We start from the raw sequence: 25,572 nt of genomic DNA, 5'->3' as shown, positions 1-25,572 counted from the left end.
CCTGGCAGAGCGGGGAGAGGGAGGTTTTGAGTTTGGACAGATCTTAGGTAGTGGGAGAGAGGATGTTTGTAAAGACCATCGCCTACTAAGGATCCCATGGAGATGATGCTCTGCACTTGAGGGTGTGGGAAAACAGAAGCAAAAATGGACAAAGCTTTGGCAGTACCTTAGGACTGAGGGCAGGAGGAGAACAAAGCTTGACCTGGGATCTGACTGAGAAGCCAGGGTCAGAGTCATGGGTCCCTGAAGTCACAGGAGATTGAGGAAAAAGGGCTTTGTAGAATGGACAATTTCCTGAAGTTCTGGCAGGTTCTAAAAATGTTTCCAGGAGTTGTCTATAGAGGATGGTTATACATCAAAGACATGTGGATCATAAGCAATTCAAGAGTTTGGGAAATTGTAGACATACATCAAAGCAAGGGGTATGTACACCTCTAAGAAAAAAAAGTACCAACACTGAGGTAATTCTACTTACCATTTTAGAGACAGCATAAAAAATGGGATTATGTAAATTTAGGAACTGAGAATAAGGACTCCTTATGTTGACTAGACTAGAGTAATCAATCTCCATTTAAAGTCTATGTTCTTAAAATATGCATGCTTACACTTGATAAGTACAAAGCCTAAGAAACTGGAAAACTATGTTTAGGTCTCAGTTTGATTTTAGACATGAAAGATTTTTCTAGAAGAAAAGCAAACAGATGGCTTATATTGGAATCTCTTTCTATACATATTTTAGAAGAAGAATTGGGGTCATGAAAAGACACATGCAAGGAATTTATTTAGACACAGACTTTACACAATTCAGAGATTCTGTGCCGCTCCAGCCATTGGTTGGCTAATTTGACTCCCTTAGTCACCGTGGGTTGGGTTGTAATACAACACTATTCTCTCCACTCACTGCATGGGAGAGTGTAAGGGCTTTCACTAAATGCTAGCCCATCAAACAGTCTAGGAGCTGAGCAGATCACTTGAAACTTACCCTGTGTTTCCCTTATGAACACATCTACCCCTACCAACTAAAGCAACTTACTGGTTTTACTATCAATGAACATTAGATTATTTTTCCTCCATCATGTACCTTATACGTTTCCTATTCAAGCTGTTTTTAATGGCATGGGCTTCAGAGATCAACTCTCACCACACATGCACAAGATGGAATGTAGCTTTAGCCAGCAGCAGACTCTGAGGACAAGCGTCCCCGGCTATGTTCTGACGACCTCCTCACCTTTATATGAGACAGGACTGACTGAACTCACTGGCTCCTGGAAAACTCTTAACAGCAAATGCAGCAATGCTTTCCCTTATAAACTTCTCTACAAGCAAACTTCACCTGACGCCTGACTTCTGCGAGTGCCTGAGCCCTGTGTAATGAGGCCAGGAAATCAGAAAAAAAAAAAAAAAAAAGGAGAAGGAGGTGGGAGTTGCTTTATGAGCAATCAAATCACTCATAGAATCAACTTGGAATTTTTTTCATTACAAAACTCCCAAATGTTTTGAGAATTATAAGTTTTATAAATTTTGGAGCCATCTGTTAAGTGGAGGGTTTACTTTTTTCAGCTTATATAATTGATGCAACAACAATATTTAGATGCTACTGAATATGTATGTCAAGCCTGCCAGCTAGAGAGTGTTTCGTGACTAAAATATCATGAGCATAATAAAGGAGCTAAAGATGGACGCGTGTTTCCTCTTCTGGAACTTTCTGGGGACTTGCCAGCAGGAAAAGCAGTTGATGCTAAATGGTGACCAGTGACAGCAGTTGTCTAAGAGAAGCGAGTTTGCGGTGAGGAAAGAAGTGTGTTTGTTGGGAGACACCAAATGAGTGAGCACACACACACAAAACAAATACGCTTACTGTGGGCAGCCATGAGAGAAATGTAAATTCCAAACAGTTCCAGGACCAGTCTTGAATATTTAAATTTAATAGTTTAAAAGCAAATATTTTGCTATGTATTACGCTTTGCATTTTGTAAATCAAAATAGCTTCTCCCACCCCTTTCTGTCATCCTTTTCCTTCTTGTTTGGCATATCAGTGACAAAAAATTATTCCTTGGGGGAATTCTCTCTGCATTTATTGACAAAATAGAATAGCCAGTTCAAGCCAGCTCCCTCAAGCCCAGTCTCATCTCCATAGAACTTGTTATGTTCACCTTTGCCTAAATAATTGTGAATATTTGACTAGTCCCTGATTCCTGGTTAAACTTCCCAAGAGCAGAGGTTTTGTCTGTGTTAGTCTGATATACTTACCACAGTCCATAATATAAATTATATATTTTATGTTAGCATACTGAGTGACTAGCAGAAAAGTAACTTTAAAAAAATCATAGGTATATTTAATAACAAGGTATAGATCAACGGACAGCTGAAGAATGGTTTTAACGTCAGTTTGAGCTGACATCTTGCAGAAAGGCTCTTACTGAGAGGTAATGAAGTTATAGAGTCACATGGTCTAAGCGGTTTCCTCTACACACAATTCTAGTCACTGTCCTCTCTTACTTCCAAGACATGTCATTACATTTAAAAGGTATAGTTACTGTAACTGCAGGATGTCCCAAAACTACAGGGATTCTCAAAAATTCTACTGTACTGAGGGAAATAATTAACAGAACTAGAAATTAGCAGTCATTGGGGCTGCAGAGATGGTTCTGTGGTTAAGGGCACTTGCTGTTCTTGCAGAGGAACTGGGTTCAGCTCCCAGCCTCCATGTTGCAAGGTTCACAACCACCAGAAACTCTAGCTCCAGAGGACCCAGCACCCTCTTCTGGCCTCTGCGGTTAACTGCATGCCTGTGTGTCATAAATTCACACAGGCATAACACAGACTATGAAGCATACATTGCTGCACAAAAATAAGTTCTATCAAATATTCCTAGGAATTATAAAGAAATTAATTTCATTGAATGTTAGTGCTTATAACTGATAAAGGTGGATGGATATGCCCTTTAATATCCTGCCATTCATGACAAGGTGTGACATAGTAGCAAGTATTCCAAACATGCGGTTATTGAAGAAATAGGTATAGACTGAGAGTTATTGTGAGGACAAAGGGAACATTCTGGATTCTTAGGCATGAAGACAAACTTGTGATGAGAGCAACAAGATTGAAGGGTTCTTCAATAGGCTAGTCCCCAACATGGCAGCCTTCAATATGGTGTCTCCTAGTATATTGGCCTAATAAGCAAGAAGATCTTGAAATCTGATGGGCAGTTGTAGGGTAAAAAGAGTCAGTAAAAATATGCCCTGGCCCCGAAACCAGAGACAAGGAAATACACCCTGTCCTTAACCAATGCAGGAATTAAAATCTAACTAGTCTCCCCCTCCCCCCACTCCTCTCCCCCTCCCTCTCCAGTCCACAGAGCAGTCCGGGTTCCCTGCCCTGTGTTAAGTCCTAGGTGGGAGGAGGGGGAGAAGGGTGGGAGGAGGGGGAGAAGGGTGGGAGGAGGGGGAGAAGGGTGGGAGGAGGGGAAGGGAAATGGGAGGCTGGGAGGAGGTGGAAACTTGTTTTTTGTTTATGTTTTTTTTCTTCTTTTCGCAATAAAAAAAAATAAAATAAAAAAAAAATCTAACTAGTCTTTGAGAATGGAAACCAACCCCAGAACATACAAACCAACCAGTCCCTGATCACAAAATCCAGCCAGTCTCTGAGCTTGTCACAAGCTCAGGAATTAAGATCCTATCAATTCCCATCCTGAAACTCTTCACCCTGGAAAGTTCTATCCCTAAGAAACCCTATATAAGCCCTGTACATGTTCAGTTAGGGACTGTTCCTTTTCCAGCCCAGCAGAAGCAGCCACTCTCCTGGATTCCTCTCTCTCAATAAATCTCCAGTGAAGTTTGTTGTAAGGACTTTCTTTCACGGTAGTGGAGCAGAGCAGAGATGTAACAACTCTCACTGGGTGGAGTAGAACTGCTAACATTTCAGTGGGGGAAACTCCCTGGGCAGAGCAGTGCTACATTTCAGTGGGGGAAACTCCCTGGGCAGAGCAGAGACGTGACAACTTTCACCAGACCAGACCAGACCAGACCAGAGCTCTAACTTTTTTTTTTTTTAGTGTCAGAGGCAAATTTATTTTTTTTTTAATTTATTTATTAAAGATTTCTGTCTCTTCCCCGCCACCGCCTCCCATTTCCCTCCCCCTCCCCCAATTAAGTCCCCCCCCCCCCCCCCAGCCCGAAAAGCAATCAGGGTTCCCTGTCCTGTACATTTTGACCAGAGAAACTTTCCCTTGGAACAGAGTACTTACACTCTGGGGGAAACTGAGCAGAGTAACATTTCTCTGCAGCAGAACTGTAACAACCTCCCTGGGGAAAGCCTCCCCTGCTGGAGAAGATTATTACACTTGCATTAGGGGAAACCTCCGGAGCAAGGACTGCAACACTTTGCTGGAGAAATCCCCCCTCTCTGGAACAGAGCTGTAACACTTAACACTGGAAAACTTTCCAGAGCTTTAGGTATTATTATTATTATTATTATTATTATTATTATTATTATTATTATTATTTTGGCTTCCAACTGTCAGCATACCTTTCCAAGTTTTAGGTGATCCTTGGCTTCTGACTGCCGGGATACCTTTCCCTTCAGAGCCATATACTTTCAGCAGTGAACTGGCTCACCTGGTAAAAGCACTTGCTAGATGAGTTTGACAACCTGAGTTCCATTCCTAGCACCCACAAAAGTTGTCCTCCGACTTCTATATATATATGTGCAGGGCATTTACACACACACACCATTAAATTAAAAATAAATAAAACTTTGAAGTATTCCAGGAAAATTGATAGTGTCATAAACCCAAATGGAATTTACTTTATATTTTTCTTAACAATAAAATCTAATAAAACCAGGATCTGGAGAGGTGGGGCTCAACAGTCAAGAGCATGTAGTGCCCTTGCAGAGGGTTGAAGTTCAGTTTCCAGCACCCTCGGCAGGCAGTTCACTTTTGCCTGTAACTCCAGCTCCCAAAGCTCTAATCCATCTGGCTTCTGCAGCCACCTGCACTCCTGTGTACAAATCCACACACAGACACATATACATAATTTTGAAAAGAAAATAAATCTTAACAAAATCAAACATTCATTTTTTAAAAAAAAACCCAAACCCAGTACTTTGCCTGCAATCTTCCACCCTGTGTAGATTTTTTTCCAAATGACTTTATATGTAAAGGCAATAGGAAACACAAATTTATGAAATGTGCCTTCTTAAATAGCACCACTATGCCCAGCATTTCTCCAAGAAGAACTTGTGATATGGTTCATACTTTCTAACATTCCCCTAGGAAGTGTGCCTCGCTAAGTGGGCAAGGTCAGTTCAAATCCAAGCACAGCTGTTCCCGCTACACTGGAAATCCACGTACTGTTACCAAATGCCACACCTTCCCTGCGGAGATGGATCAGAGCTCCCTGTCACCCAGCGCGCTCATTCTGCTTCCTAATGTTCTTAGCTTCTAATGAGCATTGAGTGCAGCTATTAACCTCAAGGGTTATGTCTTCCCCATAATGGACAGAAAATGAAATTCAAATCCCCATGCAAACAGTTTTATTCAGTTAGCACAAATTTAAACAAGATAACTCTTCACACTTTTAACTTGGCATAGGGAATAAGGTCTGACAAGCCATTTAACCTCTGGGCACCTTAATTTCTGTTAGTCCTGTTTAATATTGAATTACTGTATAAAATGTTGGGCAGCTTAATAATCTAATGAATCTACGAAATGAGCACATTCAAAAAAATCTAAACTTGTAAGTGAAAGCTGAAACTCAACACAAAGAAGATGGAAAAGACTGATAATAAACATTTAACGGTTACTTACATTTTAACACAAATTATCTAAAAATTTGAAGCTGATATCAGCTTGGTTTGGTTGATCAAGTATTAACCAAGCGTGATGGCTAGTTTTTATTGGTAGCTTGACACAACCTAAGATTGCTGGAGGGAGGAGAGAGCCCCAGTAAGAAGTTGTCTTGATCCATCTGGCTTGGGGACGTTTCTGTGGGGGATTTTTTTCCTGATTGTGTGAATTGAGGTCTGAAGACCCGCCTTGGATGTGGGCAGCACCATTCCCTAGCCAGAGGGTCTGGAGCTGTGTATGAGCAGCCAAGCCAGTGAGTGAGCATGCATGTGCTTAGTTCTCTCTGCTCTTGACTGTGATGTGACCGGGTGCTTCAAGCCTTTGCTATTGTGACTTTCCTGATAGGATGGACTGGGTCTTGGGATTAAAATCCCTTTCTCCCCTAAATTGTCAAGGTGCTTCGGCGAGTTCACAGAAATGGAGGTAGGGTACCAAGACATGACATTAGCACAATGTAAAAGGCAACAACAAAACATTTGTTCAGAAGGATATGACACTGTCCCTCTTGAAACTCCTGGGTGACTCAACACCTATCTCCTTAGGTGACCAGAAATCAACTAAAAGAAGGGCAGAAGAGCAATCCTGTTGTCACACTGCCTTTAAAGTCTCAGTGTCAGTTCCCTGTAGAGATAAAGGATGAGAACCAGTACATGAAAATCAGGGCTGGCAAGATGGCTCAGTGAGAAATGGCACTTGTTGTCAGGCCTGATGACCTGGCTTCAATCTCCAGAACTTACATGGTATAAAGAAGGAACCAACCCCTGCAAGTTGTCTCTGACCTTCATACACCTGCCTTGGCACACACATATAAAAAATAAATAATAAAACATGTAATACATTTTTAATCTGAAAGTAATAAATCTGGGTAGAATTTAATTACAAACAATAATTAAAAGATAAGTGACTACTAAAAATATCAATATTGGTTAATAATTGAAGTATTATGCTGTATATGAATGAATATGATAAGGAAAATTGATAAAGGTAATAGCTAACCAGGTATAGCCAACATTTTAAGGATAGATGTATTCTAGGTGCCATGGTTTCTTTACAAGGAGTTGCCTTCTATAGATCAGGAAAAATAATTATCTATTATGGTATGAAGAAATAATGAATAAAATGATAAAGAAGGAAATCACTTGGCTGGGAATGTACTTCAGTTGGTAGGTCATTTGCCTACCACATATAAAGCCCTGGGTTTAATCTGTAGCCCTGAATAAACCAGGTGTGGTAGAACATGCCAGTAATCCTAGTTCTCAGGGGGTAAAGGCAGGAGGATCAAGGCCATCCTTATCTATATAGCAAATTTGAGTCCAGCCTGGGCTACATGAGACCCTGTCTCATAACAATGACAATGCTGACCATGAATACTACTACTGACTACATAAAGACCAGGGACTATGGAGGTTTATAAAACAAAAACAATCATGCTTCAAATTGTTATTCTCATAGTTTCTTCTCTTCTTCTCTTCATCTTAATAGTTAAAAAAGATTTGCATAAAATTCTATTTCCAAATCCCTTTTTATCACAACTGCATTAAGCTAGAATTTAAACACCATAAGGGTCACCTATTCAAAATCCACACAGTACCACTGGCATGGCGTGATGGCTGACGGGAACAGATTTCTGTCCACAGTGATGGAAATCTAAGTTTGGATTATGGTGAAGGGCGGACCACCTGTAAAAACTCTCAAGGACACTGATACTGTCTCACTTTATTCTTACAGCTGCTTTAAGAGTTTGGGCTGCAGAGAAAGAAGGCATCTCTATCAAGGAACACAGAGGGGGAATCCAGGGAGAAAAAGTCGGCTGCAGAGGAGGAGCTAGGACGGCACATGTGGTAAGAGCCGGAAGGCTGAGGCAGAGTTCAACTTGAGCCTAGGCTACTTAGGGAGTTCTAATCCAGTCTGTGCAAGAAAAAAAAGGGAGTACATCCCATGTTCCTCTTTTTGGGTCTGGCTTACCTCACTCAGGATAGTGTTTTCTATTTCCATCCATTTGTATGCAAAATTCAAGAAGTCCTTGTTTTTTACTGCTGAGTAATACTCTAATATGTATATATTCCATACTTTCTTCATCCATTCTTCCGTTGAAGGGCATCTAGGTTGTTTCCAGGTTCTGGCTATTACAAACAATGCTGCCATGAACATAGTTGAGCATATACTTTTGTTGTATGATAGGGCCTCTCTTGGGTATATTCCCAAGAGTGGTATTGCTGGATCCAGGGGTAGGTTGATCCCGAATTTCCTGAGAAACCGAAACACTGCTTTCCAGAGTGGTTGCACAAGTTTGCATTCCCACCAGCAATGGGTGAGTGTACCCCTTTCTCCACAACCTCTCCAGCAAAGGCTATCATTGGTGTTTTTTATTTTAGCCATTCTGACAGGTGTAAGGTGGTATCTTAAAGTTGTCTTGATTTGCATTTCCCTGATCACTAAGGAAGTTGAGAGAATTCAAGAACAATTGCAGTGGGTTTTTGATCCTACTGCACGTACTGGCTTTGTGGGAGCCTAGGCAGTTTGGATGCTCACCTTACGAGACCTGGATAGAGGTGGGCAGTCCTTGGGCTTCCCACAGGTCAGGGAACCCTGATTGCTCTTCGAGCAGATGAGGGAGGGGGACTTGATCGGGGGAGGGGGAGGGAAATGGGAAGCGGTTGCGGGGACGAGGCAGAAATCCTTAATAAATAAATAAATTTAAAAAAAAAGAAAAAAAGGGAACTGAAACTACACAGGGTCTATTTTAAATTGATGGCTGTTAATCCACATAATAGTAGCTAATGGATTACAGGACAGCAAGAGGGGAAAGGTGCTAATTACTCAGGGCTTCTTAAGACAGCAAAGTGGAGGGGTTGTGGCTGAAATAGCTAGAGGGAATGGAGAGGAGAGGAAGGGAAGGGAGTAGATGCATTTTAGAGGAAGAAGAGAAATAATCCATTTATGGATTTGTGTGGTTCTAGAGACAGTGGAAATGTTGGAGGAAGCCATGGAACAAAGGAAATGTCTGATAATTTAGCATTTCTTCCCACATGGACCATTGAGCTGTGTCACCAATAAAGTACTCTAGAAGTAACGGGGTGTGACTACGTCATGTCTAGACTAACATGGCAGCTTTAGCCTCTTTAGTTGAACTACCCTGAGATAAGCTAGCTGCTGAGACTCAATGACCATCAATCAGTTTATGTGAGGTTCCTGCTGAGAACTGAGATCAACAGCCAGGTGGCTTGACCTCCTAGGGCATCTTCTAGCTAGTCAGCCTTGACCAGAGTCCCCATCCACAACCATGTGGCTTGACCACCTACAGAATCTTCTAGCTAGCCAGCTTTGATGGAGGTCCCCGCCCACAGCTAGGTGGCTTGGCCATCTACAGCATCCTTCAGCTAGTCAGTCAGTCATGCAGCACTTAAGTCCTGGATGGGATCTTGATTATAGATCCCAACCAAAAGCTCTGTTCCTGTGCCGTGGGATAAAAAGTCACATGATAGGTGACTGATGTACTGGTTAATCTTTTCAGCAGTCTGACCTGAGAGTTTCTCATTTATGATTTCAGTGCCGTGGAAGCTGTCTGCTCAGCTTATTATTATTATTATTATTATTATTATTATTTTGATGCTATGATTCCATTAAGATGTCAGCATGTCAGTTGCTTTGTTCATTGCAGTGACAAAACACTTAACCAGAGGGACTTTAAGGAGGAACATTTTCATTACAATTCTAAATCACATCGAGTTGACAATGAGCATCAACTATCATAGCTAGTTAACTGGTTAGTTAGTAAAGTGTGTCATCTGTATAAGGGACAGCGAAAGAGAGTCCAGCTCTCTGTTTTGAAGTGTCCCCACGAGCTTAACACATGAAAGAAAAAGGGAAATGGTGGCTCTCCAGCAGGTACTACCTCAAGGGGGCAGGTTGAGTTCACACATGATTTAAACACTTTTACTAAAAAAAATAAAATTTATCAATTAATTAATTTGTATAAATGTAGACATATTTTTGCTTGCTTGTCTATATATGCACCATGAGCATGCAGTGCCTGTGGAGGCCAGAAGAAGGTGTTAGATCCACAGGAACTGGAGTTATAGGGAGCTATGAGTTGCCTGATAATGTGCATAACAACATAACAAGTGACAGTAAGACTAGCATAAACCCTTATATCAAGGCTGGGCAAAGCAACCTATTAGGAGAAGAAGGGTCCAAAAGAGCAGGCAGAGTCAGAGACAATCCCACCCCCACTCTTAGGCATACCCAAGATGTAGCTCAGACCCACACAGGCTCTGTGATTGTTGCATCAGTCTTTGGGAGCCCCTGGGAGCCCTTGATAGTTGATTCTTTGGGCTGTGTTCTCATGGTGTCCTTGACCCCTCTGGCTCTAACAATCCTTCCTTCCCTTCTTTTGCAGGGCTCCCTGAAGCTCTGCCTAATGTTTGGCTGTGTATCTCTGTGTCCTGTACCAAGTGTTCTTAGCTGCTAAGTCATCTCTCCAGCTCTGGGATTTAAGTTCAAATAGCATCTCAAGTGGAAAATTCCAGAAAGCTCAGCGTTTCTGTGGAGCACAAGGGACCAGGATACGAAATTAGACAAAACCATGCTTTGTTGGTACTCATTGCTCTTTATTTCAAAACCGAGTAGACACACAGTGTGTGTGAGCTATAACTTGAATTTTCTTGTTATAGCCTCCAAGGCAGAAGGAAAACATTCATTAAGATCTTCATGTATTCTCTAAATATTGACCAGATTACAACAAAAAGTATCTGAACAGACAATGTGGGACCTGCCAGGTCTATGGAAGAGCTCACTGGGTTTCTAGAAATTCATTTCTATTTGCTTGGGATTCTACTACACTCTCTATATATTCTACTATACACTGTGGAAAGCAGATTCATGGGTCGCCACATAATTTTAGAACACAAGGGAATATTCAACAAAAGGATTTGCTGATATGACCAGTGAGAGAAACATTCATAGTCTGAGATAGCAGCTTAGTCTTGTTTTTGCTGTTTAATTATCTTTTCATTTGGACCCAGAGAAAATGGGTTAATTATATACTTACTCTGATGTCTATCAAAGGAACACAGTATATCATGTGGGTCATAATATTTTAATTATCTTCCACTGAACTAGATAATAAGGTGAATAATGGCCAATTAAAGATTCAGGTGGACAGCAGTATCTCAGGTCCTCCTGGATGTCTGTTTTGCTTTCCTGTAATCTGAAAGCCAAATGTCTCCATTGACAGTCACTAAATTAATCACACACATTGTTTATCCTGCCTGCCTACTCCAGGAACATAAAGCAAGAAGTTTTGGAATTACAAAAAGTAAACAACCTTGATCAAGGAGACTCAAGCAAGGTGAAAAGTCAACTGTGCCTTATGCATTATAATTAATTTCATCTCTGCCTAGGCCAATTTAATAAAATAATTCTTAGACAAACTGATGTCTTCTCAGTGACACCTCCCCCCACTCCAGTAAGTAATGAGATCAGACACTAGGTCATGGGCACAACCTCTTCAGTCCCTAGTTCAGGCACCAATCAGAGAATGTGGTGAATTTGTCAGAAACATCAGACATCTGTGGTATAGGAGGTCCTTCTATCCATGTTCAGCTTTTATTGGTTAATGAATAAAGAAACTCCCTGGCCTGTTGATAGGGCAGAATTTAGGTAGGTGGGAAACATAGAACTGAATTCTGAGAGGAAGAAAGAGTCGAAGAGAGACACCATGAAGCCACCAGAGACAGAAGCTGGGAATTTTACCTGGTAAGCCACTGCCACGTGGTGATACACAGATTAATGGAGATGGGTTAAACTAATATTAGAATTAGCCAAAAAGAACTTAGAGCTAATGGGGCAAGCAGTGTTTTAATGAATACAATTTCTGTGTGGTTATATTTTGGGGCTAAGCTGGCCAGGCGGTCAGGACGAACAAGCAGGCCCTCTTTGCAACATATTTGTTCCTCACCCTTGTCATTCTCAAGTATGGATGCACTTTCTAATATGACTTGAAGCTCAGCCATAGTCTCTTTAAGAACCAATATTTTAAGGAATCCTAAGCAGTCTTTAATATGATTATTATTTAGAAATTACTTGAATCCTTTGGACCTTCTCTACATCTGGCCCTAAAACCTCACCCTGACCCCTAAAGTCTGACCCTCAGTGCCTGGCCCTTAACATCTGGGCCCCCAACACCTGACCCTGAACATCTGACTCCTGTCTTTGGATCTTGCAAAAGCTGCAACTTAAGAACTTTGAAGACACAGGTCTTTGTTACACCACGTAGAAGCAGCCAGGTTAAGAACTCCAGAGAGTCAGGCTTAATTAATACAACGACAAACACAATGTCCATTGATTTTTCTGACTGGTCAAACATTTCAGTAACATGCATATTGAGGCATTTAGATGCCTGCTTCTTGTTTAACAGGCCACAATGGTTATCAATAAATAGCTACCATTTGTCGAGTCCTTACTAACTATGGGCACCTCTTCCTCCCACTCCCTTGCTTGCCTGTTGCTCTGTTCTTAACACTTTATCTGTAGGATTTCAGTCAGTAGGCAAATGCAGAAACTGAGGGTTGGTATGTTTAACAAATTGTACTACTGAAGCGAACACAGAACAGTAAACCCCATATTAAAGCTTGGCCTGACTGCTGTCTCGAGAGATATTCGGAAGGAACGCTGCAGACCAACTGTGTTCTGGCATGAGGTACACATCCGATCTGAGCGCCTCTCTCTTCCTGTACTGCTTTTCTCATGTTTTCATGAGAATTTAACCTTGGATGACTGATTGAAACAGAGGCATGGATGAGGGGGGCACACCTCTAGTTGTGTTCCTGAGGGTTTCCCCAGAGAATACTGAGGAAGTAGGCAAGACCAACCCTGAACGTGGGGAAGAAAGGCAGCTAGCTCTGCTTTCCTCTGCTTCCTGAAGTCATGATGTGATTACTCTGCTCGATCACGCTTGCCCGCCATGATGGCCAGAATCCTCTGGAATATGAGTCACGATAAATCATCCCTCCCTCAGGTTATTTAATTTAAGTCCAGTGTTCTTTTCAGGACAAGAGTCTTCTGATACCTGGCTCCACTCAACAAATATTACATCTGCATCAATTATATCACATTGCATATTGAATTTGAAAAGTGGTTTATGCCAGCCATGAATACAAAATGTATTGCCTCAAACAGGCTGAACAAGATGGGAATAGAGTAGTTTTATCTTTTAATGAGAGGCTGGTGAGTCCCTGGAGTAAGGGCAAAATGCTGCTCCCCAAAGCATCCAGTCCTTAGGTTCTTGCCAGTTCTGTTGTGTTGACCTGAACTCCATCTGAGCTGATCGCGAGTCATACTCGGACACTTTGGCCACAAGGCACATTATGTAAGAACAACACAGCCTGTCTAGGTCAGTGGCTTGAAACAGTACTCCATAGTCAATTAATTTGAACAATGTTTTATGAGGCAAAGAGTCAGAATAACAACATGCAAAGAGCCTGCCTGGGGACTGTACACCTTCAATTCTTGAGTTGCTCTTAGTCCTAAGCTTTTGCTATTAATTATTACTCAAGAACTGTAAGAAAGAGATGGAGATGTTTCTTGAAGACACTTATTAGGTTGAAATGGGAAAAGGGGAGAGAGAGATCCAGATTGTCACTTGTCCATAACAATTTCCACTCTAACTGAGCCCTGACCCTTGGAAATTCTGGGGACTCTTTCAATCTTTGTATGGTAACTGAAATAGTCTCCTTTCATTAGCACCATTCTTGAGAGCTTGCAAGACTTATTAAAGACTCATTTTAGGGCTAGGGAAAGGCTTCAACCTCTGTAGCTCTTCCAAAGGACTTGAGTTCAGTTCCCAGGATACGAGAGGCAGCTCTCAGCTACTTGTAACCACGGCTGCTGGGGATCTGATGCCCTCTTTTGCCATTCGAGGGCATCCCTCACATGCATGTAGCACGCACGTGTGCGCACACACGCACGCGCGCGCACACACACACGTAGTTATTTTTTATTTACAGCAACCCTATACCTGTTATTACCAAGCATTTCCTAGAAAAGAAGCTAATGTTTAGAGAGTTTGGGTGTTAATTGCTCAAACTCACACAACAGTTAGTGATGGAGCTTTCTGCACCTTTTGCCTCAACTCTCAAATCTTTCATTGCCTCACAGTTTGTAATCCCAAAGTGCTCAGCTGCAATGGTGAAGGACTCTGACTTTGTCCTTAGGGGTCTTGTTCAAGGTTGTTCTATTTACAACATCCTTCACACAAATGCATACACTAGTTTCTACTAAGGACTTCTGAATACAAGGAGACAAATACAATAGTGAGTGATACAGCATAAAGCCTTGTCATTTAACAGAAGATGCACCATCCAAGTTATTCCCTATATTATTACATATGCATGCCTTCCTGAAAACACTAACAAATGTAAAATGCCAATAACTACTGACTTATATATACTCTAAGATTATATGATAGGTGAGATATTTCTATTTTTGGAAAGTCAAATGAACAAAAATTCTTGCTCAGACAATTCTTATTCCCAATGTCTATGAAAATCATAAATTGTTGATTGATTGATCTTGGATTACTTTTTGATGATAGAATCTCAACAAAATTTTAGGTTACTGCTTTTGTATAGAATGTGAAATTATGAACCTATAATTAATAAGCTTCTGAACAAAGCTAAATAAATTTTATTGTAGCATTTATAATTTAACTGTTTCAAAGATATTAAAATCTCAAGTTTTATATTTTTAGATATATATTTACTTGTCTAAAACTGATCAGTATTTAGTTTTATTGAGACAGGGTCTCACGACCCAGCTTTGTCTGCCCTGGAACTCACTATGCAGACCAGGCTGGCCTTGAACTCACAAAAATCTCTCTGCTTCTGACTCCCAAATACTGGAATTAAAGGCATGGGTCACTACACCTGGATTTGTACTCTTTTTAAATAAAGATAATTGTTCTAATTTGCTTTGTGTTGCTGTTGTAAAACACTGACAAAAAGCAACTTAGGGGAGGAAATGATTTATTTGGCTTTCACTTGCATGTAACAGTCCATCACTGAGGGTCTTGGAAGCAGAAACTAGAGTAACACCGCTTGCTGGCTCATTCACAGACTCATATCCAGCTAGTTTTCTCAGATAGCCCAGAACTACTGGCTATATAAAAATGTGTCTCCCACAGTGGACTAGGTCCTTCTACTTCAATTTGTGATTGAGACAATCCTACACAGACATGCCCACAGGTCAATCTGATGTAGGTAATTCCCCATCAGAGGCTTCTTTTCTCAGCTGACTGTAGGGTTTGCCAAGTTGATAAATGAAGGGTATGTAAAAGGTTAATAACCAAACATATATCAGTAAGTCTCTATACTAGCAAACGTGGGGACACACTGGTAGTATCACCTTGAAATGGATCAAAATCATCAATTCATATGGAGTCTGGTAGGGGAGCCACTTTGTCCCACTACCTGATCCTTTGAGCCAATGTGATCCTCTGGTTGTACAGGTAAGAACAGGTAAACAAAATTATGAACATGCCCCCAAGACCATAGATGAGTAAGTCCTTCCTTCATGGCTATTTCTATTGCTCCATTGAATTAAGATGGCCTTAGGTAGTTACTGTAATCTCCATGGTTTATTATAGAGCATAAAATACTACTGTGTTAGAGGAAGTCTCATCTGAGAGTGTAACACTGGAAGCCTCTTGCATGGCTGTATGAGAAGACTAGTAGGGTGAAAAGCCCAGCCATGAGGACAGTGACAGTGGAGAATGAGTTTTGGTCATGAAGGAATCAGTGTTGACCTTACTCGATTAGCTTGGGTCACTAGAAGAATGCTGTGCCAAGAGCTACAGGAAGGATGGACAAAGAAGGAGCGAGTTTGGACAGAGGGGTCTCAGAATTCTACTGCCGACTCAAACATTTTAGATGTCCAAAGCAGGGCTGAAGAGTGCAAGGAACAGACCGTGGAGGCAGAGGATGCTTGGGGAGTCTTAGGTGCTTGGTAGACTGCTGGCTGCTGTCTTATTCTTATGAGTGCTTTCAGACCACAGACAGTCAATTCAAAGTGTTGTAACGTGTTTAACTGGAGGAAGGAGAGATGAGAGGACCAGATGGGTCCGTCACATGTTAACAAAGAAAGACCTCATTCATCCGTGCCTGCGAACAATGCCAGGATAATTTTAAAGATTAGATTAAGCTCTCTGGTTGTGGATGGAAGATCTTGATTTCCCAGAAAACCAAATTATAAAGCATGATGCATCTCACTTGTTTATCTTGAGTATTCTTTTTGATGTCATCACATTATGTTTTGGCAAAGCTGAAAAGCAGAGATTCCAGGAGCATGGACTCTGAGCTGGTCCTACTGCATCAGCCAGTCTTAGAAAATGGTTAAATACTTTCCTAAGCTGTACATCTGAATAAGACGAGCTCTTGACATTCCTCTTAGCATAGTCAAGCCTCTTGTATGGCCCCCTGGGCCCTGTAACTCTCCCCATCAGTTCGAAACTTACCTCTTGCTAGGCACTGACTTTTCTTTTCTTAAATCTATCTCCGTTGACTTTATTTCTCTTTACCTCAAGGTTTTTTGTTCCTATTTCTTGTGCAGGTCTTTGTGAAGGAAATGTTCCTTACTGACAGCTCCTTGAAAGCTGTGGTGTGTTTACCTCAAGTCTGTTTTAGGAGAGCCATCCCCAGATCTCCACTGCTATTGCTCTGTCCTTGCCGTCTGGCAGTCATCTGCCCAGAGCAGTGCTTGTAACTCTGCTTCATAGTCTTGCTCAAGAAAGGGCTGCAGCTATTACCCTTTTGTCCTGCCTCACCCGGAATGGACTTGGTGTCCCCTGGCTCACTGTACCCTTGTTGACTATATCTCAAGAAGGTTTCTACTAGGTTTTGTGTTCAAGCATGGCTGCTTGGTTGATGGTTTCATCACAGCCTTTATGTGTAGAAAGATGCTCAAACAACCTGTATAGACATAATCAACCTAAGGTTGTTTTCCTCTGACTCCCCATTGTTTGATTTGTACTTGCTGAGGTAGAGCTCTTGGTGGAAAGTCTTCCTATTGACTCTGTGTGAGTGCTGGCCATACTTTAACCACATCTGTCTAGAGGTGCTACTTCCAAGTCTATAGAGACAAATAGCAGGAACAGTACTGTTCTCCCATCCTCAGGTGTGACTCACTTTGGGGAAAATTTTCACAGAAAATTTCTGCCCCTGTATGTCTCTATAGGTAGAACACATGCTAGGACATTGCAACTTGGGCCGTCTGGTGAAAAATGTGCTCTTCAGGACTTTTATTGCGACCATTTCATTATCTTCTACCATTTCATAATATGATTTAAAACTTAGCTAAATACAGTAATCTATATTTTACTTTACATTTATTCTAGGCAATGGACTTACCCTCTAGAGCATATTTCATGTCGAGAGCAAAGAGAGACCACATGATTTCTGCACTTATCTTTCCCATGTTTAGTTCTTGGGGAAACCTAAAACAGAAGACATCATATTAGTGTATCAAAAGTAATAACATCCCTGAAAATCCACATGCCTCATTTCACTCATAACCGCAGTTGTCATTACACAGCTCATACGCACATGTATATTTTCATTATTCAGTTTCGTTCTGCTGACTTTAATAAGTGGGGGTGTATAAGTGGCAAAGGAAAGAGTGGTCAAATAGACGTTACTATATCGGCACCAAAGAGACAGAGCCCAGAGATTTCCTGGGATGTCTATGTGATGTGGATAATTATATATAATTTATTTTCATTGTTTGAATTGGAACTTAAGTAAGAGAATATCAGGTCATAGTATCTGAACAAAAAGGGCAAAAATAAAACTAAAAATTAATATCTCTCATATACATCACTTCATGCAATCCTAATGAAAAGCTGAATTCAATAGATTTTAAAGATTTATTTTTGCTTTTAATTGTGTATCTGTGTGTATCTACATGTGCATGTGTACATGTGTGTGCAGGTGCCCACAGAGGCCAGAGGAGGATGCTAGCTTCCCTGAAGCTGGAGTTACAATAGTTATGATCCACCCAATGAGGATGTTGGGAATCAAAGTTTGGTCTTCTGCAAGAGCAGCAAAAGCTTCTAATCACAGAGCATCTCTCCAGCACCCACCATAGCCAACTTTACAATACACACAAGGCAATAAGATTGCTATCAAAAAGGTTTATTGTGAAAGTGCAAAGTTAGTTCAATATTCCCAAACTGAACAATGTAATTTACCAACCAATGGACAGAACGGAAAAAAATTTGATGGTTATTGCACCAAATGTAGGAAGCATATGACCAACTCCAACATCTATCCACATATAGTAAACAATTTCTGAAAACTAAAATTGAAGTGAATTTTATTCACCATGTAAAAATCTATAAAAACATATTACTTGCTGGACAGAATGATACAATTCTATAATCTCAGCACTCAAGCACAGAGACGGAAGGAATGTGAGTTGGAGACCAGCCTGAGCTAAAATCAAGTTCAAGGCAAATCTGATCTAAAGAAAAGGATGGTATCTCAAGAAACTAAACAACAAAACCTGTGGACCTCATGCTTAATGGTCCACAGTAAGGTCATAATCTGAGCAATGATGTTTATTCTCAGTTTTCCTGGTAAGTATCACTGAAGTTCTGAAGTTCTGCAAAAAAAGGAGGAGAAAGAAGAGGCATAGAGACTGGAAGGGAGGAGAGAAGGTTGGATTTGTAAATACCATGACACCCTGCATAAGGAATGCTCAATGTGCTACCAACAAGCCACGTGGTCACTTGATGAGGTGGCATGAGCCATGGAAAACTGCAAGTCTGGAGCAGCCTGGGCTAATACAGTAAGACCCTGTCTTAACACTAAGAACAAACAACAGCATCCCTAACAAAACAAAATTTCAGAAGTGCTCAGCCTATCACTATAAAACGCCACTATGAGAAAGGTCCCACATTATAAAATCATGGATTCGTATATGGTAACAACAAGCCATTGGAAATCTAAATTAGAATATCATCTACAATAGCAACAACAGTGTTAAGTATCTAGGTCTAAATCTAGGAGTCTGTATATAATATCCATGCAATGAAAACTGCAGACTGTTGAGGTCAGAAAACCACAGAAGCGGAGAAGGCCTTGAGGAGCTAGGAGCAAAGAGTCTGAGCAGAGTGAACCAGGTTTCCTGAGAGTTTTTCATCTTGTTTTCTACTCCTGTGAGGACACGGTGTGTAGAAACACAATGACGATTAAGATGGACACATTGCAACCACAATGTAAATTAGAGCTTAGGATACAGAACACCCAAGTTATGACCATTCATAGTTTAGGATACAGAGCACCCTGGTCTAACCATTTGTAGTTTAGGATACAGAGCACCCTGGTTATGACCATTCATAGTTTAGATGGAGGGAGGATGAGCTGTGTCTGCGTGAGAAGGAAAAAGCTATGCATAGCATCTGGAGGCTGCAGTGTTCATAGGACAGACTCCCCAGATGACTTCAAAAAATACTGTCTTTAATCTAGAAGTTTGAATCTGAAAACTTCAAAAGAAAGAATCTAAAACTCAACTGTGACTTCTCAGGGTTTTCACAGTGGTATGCAAACTGTCAAGGCTTAGTTCTAATTTTTTTTTTTTTAATGGCTTAAGGGAGCTGAGGACACTGTTGGATCTGCAGCCTGGCAAATGCAGTGTAAATGGAACTGCCATTTAAAATAGAGCTGCACTGGAAAAACACAAGCTCCATATAAGTAACCCGGTAATATCAGTATGAAAAGACACAGTCTGAGTCAGACGGTCCAATTACTTGACGAGCAAGTAATTTAAAAAGGAAAAGCAGAAAAAACCCAACCCAAACCAACCAACCAAAAACAACCAAGGCTGGAGGGAAGGCAAACAAACAAACAAAACAAGGCTGGGAAGAAGGTTCAGTTGTTAAGAACCAGCACTGTTCTTGAGGAGGACCAGAGTTCAGCTCCCAGAACTTGCATCAGGTGGCTCATAACCAGCTGTACCTCCAGCTCCAGGGAATGTAACACCCTCTTCAGGCTTCTGTGGGTACCGCACACACATGTGCACCCCCCATAATTAAAGCTAAAGTATAAAGAAAAAAATCACAAAAATCTAATACAGGAAAAACATATAGCATACTCTATCAACATTCTAAGACATTTAAATTAAAATGATGCTGAAATACATTGTTTCAGACTAGAAGCTATAACAATTAGTTAGTATGTCATAGCTGCTCCCTGTTACTCTCAAGGGCTTTGCTTCTTACACAGGGCAGACACCTGAGCTGCCACACTGCTCCCTTCTCTGCTCTGCACCCTGGACTCCTGCCTACTGGCTCCATCACCCTCACATTACCCAACACAGTGGAATAATAAGCAGATATTAATGAGGAAAGACAGAACCGCTGGTGGTAATTCCACGGTTTCTTCTTGACACAGGCATGAAGTTTCTAGCTTTGTTTTATGGTATTACCTTTAGGCTTCAGAACTACTGAGAATAACACCTCTCTTTCTCAATTTTTGTCTATAATTACAAAAATATTTCGTTTGGATTTGGAACATGCTACACCCAAATATGACAACCTGCTATATCAAATATTTTTTCCAAATGTGTGTGCCTGCATGCATATGCAAGTGTGTGCATGCTCTGTGTGTGAGTGTTGTTGAGGCCAAAAGGGGTGTCAAATCCCCTGGATCCAGAGTTCCAGGCACTTGCGAACTATCAGGAATGGGTGCTGAGAATGGAACCCAGGTTCTCTAGAAGAGCTATCATCTCTTCCTTCCTTGCATTGACTATTTTAAGAGAAAAACAGTTTGGGAAATGTCACAGGTAAGAAGGACTTCCTCTGCTCTGGGAATCGGTTGGAAGACCCTCATGTGACCGGTGAGAGGGGCCATCCCTATACTCAGAGAGAAGGGACATTTATTTCTTGGGAGACACATAAGCCAAGAAGAAGACTTGCTGTCCCTTTTGGGCAACTATGCTCTCACGTTCCTGCTACTGCTCAACAATGGCATTCCTCCATGACTCTGCTCATCGCTACCACAAAGACATCCAGGTCTAACCACTGCACTGTCCCTCCCAGCCACTTCTTCCATGTACTATAACAAGAAGTTCTGTAACTACATTTATATAGTTTACTCTTGTCAACCTGTTCTCCTGCAGAGACCCCAGCGGAGAACTCAGAAGAGCAGAAGAAAGCAACACATCCTTCCTATGCTTCTCCTGTTAGCATCTCTCTACCACAAAGTATTACCACGACTATACATGAGAATTTCCTGGAACACTTGAGGAAACCTTAAGAACAAAAGTATATGTAGCCTGTGATAAATGCAAGCTTATAGTTTCCAAAAGTAATTTTGCTGCTTTTTCCTATCTTGGAAAGAAAAGGAAGAAAAATATGTAATTATAAGCAAAATAAAACAGATGGAAAATGTAAGCCATTCTTTCTGAGAGGAGCCAGCCCTCTTCTCTCACAGTTCTTGTCAATGGCTCTGTTCTCTTGGAAAAAGTTTTAAGTTTCAATTTTAGTACTAAATATTTGTTTTTATTATTTTTTGTCTTTGTTGTCTCTATGTGAATAGGTACCCATGAGTGTAGTGCCCCATAGGGCCAGAAGAGGCCATTAAGTTGCCTAGAGCTGGAGTTGCAGACAGTTTTGAACCTCCAGATGAGGATGCTGGGAATCTAAGTTAGGTCCTTTAGAAGAGCAGCAAGTACCCTTAACCACTGAGCCATCTCTCCAGCCTCAATCTCAAATTCTTCAGAGGTCAGAAAACAATCACAAGCCTACTATACTTCTTTTTGTATTGTTTCCTTTATAGACTTGGGGAATATCTTGCTTTGGCTCCAAATTTTATAATGCTAAATTTACCCTGCATTTACAGAACTGAGAAATGATATTTAAAGGCAGAACTTCTTCTTCCAACACGCTCTGCGGTTGATTATTTCTGTCTTTAGTTTGGGATAGTGATGGGATCTATACATTTTCAGTTTAACACATTTCTGGCTTTTCTTTATCAAATAATAGCCGTCAAATCCTGTCGCTAAATCTCAGCATGACCCAAAAGGTAGAGATTTGAGTTTTCCTCTGAAGCTTAACTAATTTATCCAGGAGAGTAATGACTGGTCTCTTTAAGTCCATTGCCTCATCTGCCAAACAGGGTTGATAACAACTGTGTAACATACGAGCTTCTCGAGGGCCATTGTGAGGGTTAAGTGAGGTTTTATACTAATGTATTGTAGGCTTACTCGTTCATCATGAGCAGTCAACAAGCATTTGCTGCTATTGGGAGTAAAATCCTAGCCAGAAATGAGACATAAGGAAAAATATTATTATCTATTGATTTTTAATGAAAAAATAATTATCGCAGAAAGTGAATTGAAGTTATTTTTATATTTGCTTGGTAGTCTTCAAGAAAAATATGATAGTAAAATTAATGGCAAGAAAGTAAATAGCAGAGGAAATTTTCCTGTACTCAGGAGTAAACAGATTTTAAGACTTCCGAACTCTCAGATGGCATACCAACCGTTCATACGCTAATTAGAAACAGTCCCCAAACCTTAACAGAAACAGGACTGGAGGAAAGAATGTTAGCATTAATAGTGGCTCGAATCAAGCTATTATCACTATCTACATCGGGTTAGCCTGGTGGCAGGTCTGTGAATGACTGTTTTAACGGATACAGGAAGACCTAGTCCAGAATGGGAAGTGTCATTCCATGGATTGGGGTCCTGAGCTGTTTATTAACCATAGAGAAATCAAGTTGAGCACCAGTGAGCAAGTAAGTGAATAGACACACGTTCATTTCTCTCTGCTCTTGGCTGGGGATGGTGTGACCAACCTTTGAAGTTCAGCCACTCTCAAGGGCTAGAACTTGAAACTGTAAGGGAAAATACACCCCTCTCTTCACTCAGCTGCTTACTGCTGGGGCATCTTATCAAAGCCACTGAAATGAAACCAGAACACTAACCTTACTATGTAGAAGCTATTATGCACATATTTAAAACTTAAATCTTACATGGTACATCAAATATTCATATACATATACATATTTAAGTGTCTCTTCTTAGCTTAACCTGAAGATTCTTATGTACAGATTAAATTCTCTCATGTTAAAGACATTTCTGCATTTTCAGTGAAGCATTTTCAGTTTAACTTAATTGATAATTTATAGTAGGGCTGTTTAATGAAGGAAGCAATTCATTCCCCCATTAGAGTCTGCCTCCTCTTTTTAATTTGTAGCAATTAATACAGAACATAAATGTTTTAAACCGCGAGTCTTCTGAGACATAACAATTTAACAAACCAATTTATTATTTCAAAAATGTCTTAGTCGAATCAGAAAAACATAATCTGCCAAATTTGATAATTTGGACTCATTAGTCATAGCAGACGAAATTAGAACCCATTAAGTTTGGAACTCTGCTGTGAGGTACAAAGCAGGCCTGAAGAAAACTGTGTTCTTTAAGAAGGAGCAGGCCAGGCCGGGCGGTGGTGGCGCACGCCTTTAATTCCAGCACTCGGGAGGCAGAGGCAGGAAGATCTCTGGGAGTTCGAGGCCAGCCTGGTCTACAAGAGCTAGTTCCAGGACAGGAACCAAAAGCTACGGAGAAACCCTGTCTCGAAAATAAAAAAAAAAAAAGAAGAAGAAGCAGGCCATGCTCTGTGCAACTGGCAGTCACACGTGCGAGCTGATGTTTTAGCATCAGCTGGCATCTGACAGACATGTAGTTTTCTCCATAATGTAGTAGAAGGGAACAAAGATAACACTTAACCAGAATCAAAGACACAGTGACCTTTAAGGACCATATATAATGTACGGCCTTAACTTACATCCTGACTGAAACAAACCATACCTGCCCCACAAGAAGGACATTGTATAAGACAATCAGGAACAGCTGACTACAGGATGGGGTTTCTGAAAGACTTGGGTGTTGATGCCGCTGTCCTGGCTGGGGTGCGCTACTTTGGTGGGATCAAAACTACTACAACTTCTCAAGGTGGGTGCTGATATACAGAAGAATGACATCGCTTGATGTCTGAGAATAGCTGAAGGTGATTCCGCCAGAAAACAAAAACTCAAGAGCATATGAGCAAAAAAAAAAAAAGCAACAAAATTTGATGATTATTAAATTGAAGTGATAGAGGCATGTTCTCTTGTGTGGTTATCTGTTCTTTTTAATATCACGACCCTGTTCATAATGATTTTTAATGTAAAAAGTAATTTCACAAAGCCACATGTAAACACAGAAGCCAGAAGCTTTAACACATTGTACACTGATCTCAAAACAGAACAACATGTCAGTCCTGCTTACGCTCAGGCTTTCCCACCAGAGCAAATAGAAACTTTTAGAACACATGACATAAAAGGAATATACTGGGTTATTTCTCACTCTGAAAAAAATTAAAGGAACATACTGTGTGCGTGCGTGCACGCACACCCACACCCACAGTGACTGTTTAAAAATTGACTCATTTCTGACATTGGGTACTCTCTACTACACAATCTTAATGCAGAACAAAACTAAATTATATCTTCACTCTGGCGTGTGTGTGTGTGTGTGTTTTGCTTGCCTTTTATTGCTCAGATAAAATACCATGACCAAAAGCAATGTAGGGAGGGTAGGGTTTACTGGGCTGAAATGTCAGCATCATAGTTCATCACTGAGGGAAGCTGAGGCAGCAACTCAAGCAGAGGCCATGGAGGAATGCTGTTCCCTACCTTCTTTTCCTGGGTGTCTCAGCCTGCTTTTTTATACAGCGGAGGAGCACCTGCTCAGGGTGGCACACCCACAGTGGTCTGGGGCTTCCCACAAGAATAAGTAATTAATAAAACGCCCTGCAGACTTGCCTATAGGCCAACCCAGTGGAGGCATTTTCTCAATTGAGGGTCCCTCTTCCTTGATGACTCTAGCTTGTGTCAAATTAACAACAATAACCACAGCAGCAGCAACAAAAACAACAAAACCTAACTGGCCAGGAGCTAAATGGCTGGCTCACATTGCAAGCTGAGATGAGGGTTAGTTGTGGATTATGAGCCTGGCATTCTAACAGAGGAGAATTAAGAAGCCAATTCTTGACAGTAGGAAATTTTCAGAATCTTCTGGCATTAGAAAGAAACAAGATGAGAACAAGGGTAAGGTCTAGAGAACAAAGAGGAAACAGTGTATAGGGAAAGCAGGCACTCTAGCTATTACACATAAAAGATCAGGTTACTTTGTTCAGAAATAGGAGGAATCTGAGGCATGAGAGAGATGAATTATTAATAGATGGCAAGATCCTTTTGTTGAAGACATCACACACTTTAGTTGCAGAACACAGAGAAATAAATCTTGAACTGACCAGGAAACTCCTCCTGCTGACTAGTTTTCCAACTGCTGAAAGGGGTGCTGTGTAAGCTACTGAGGGAGAAAAAAAAACTACATCGATGGATAATCCAACAGTGCACTGATGTGAGATGTCCTTCTGTGTATGTGTTGCTTTGATTGGCTAATCAAGTTGCTTTGGCCTATGGCAGGGCAGAATATAGCCAGGCTGAAAGAGATATATATAGAGAGAGTAGGTGGAGTCAGAGGGATGCCATGTAGCTGCTGAAGGAGGACACCAGAACTTTACCAGTAGGCCACAGCCTCGTGGTGATACACAGATTAATAGAAATGGGTTAATTTAAAATGTAAGAGCTAGCTAGGGACATCCCCGAGTCATTGGCTAAACA

At 41.0% G+C, this 25,572-nt stretch overlaps 1 protein-coding gene across 3 annotated transcripts in view; it reads right to left on the bottom strand.

Moving 5' to 3' along the window:
• Unc13c (unc-13 homolog C) overlaps positions 1–25,572 on the bottom strand; it is a 457,501-nt gene that overhangs the window by 133,638 nt on the left and 298,291 nt on the right. For all 3 annotated transcript variants that reach the window (XM_041679506.1, XM_041679508.1, XM_041679507.1), the window contains one exon: positions 17,251–17,336. In XM_041679506.1, the coding sequence (XP_041535440.1) occupies positions 17,251–17,336 (86 nt within the window). The remainder of the gene's footprint in view (positions 1–17,250; positions 17,337–25,572) is intronic.

Source organism: Microtus oregoni, unplaced genomic scaffold (genome assembly GCF_018167655.1).
Source record: "Microtus oregoni isolate MIOR12 unplaced genomic scaffold, Mior012 000032F_ref0000030, whole genome shotgun sequence".
Lineage (NCBI taxonomy): Eukaryota > Metazoa > Chordata > Mammalia > Rodentia > Cricetidae > Microtus > Microtus oregoni.
Note: the sequence above shows the minus strand (reverse complement) of the source record. Positions and strands in the feature narration are given on the sequence as shown.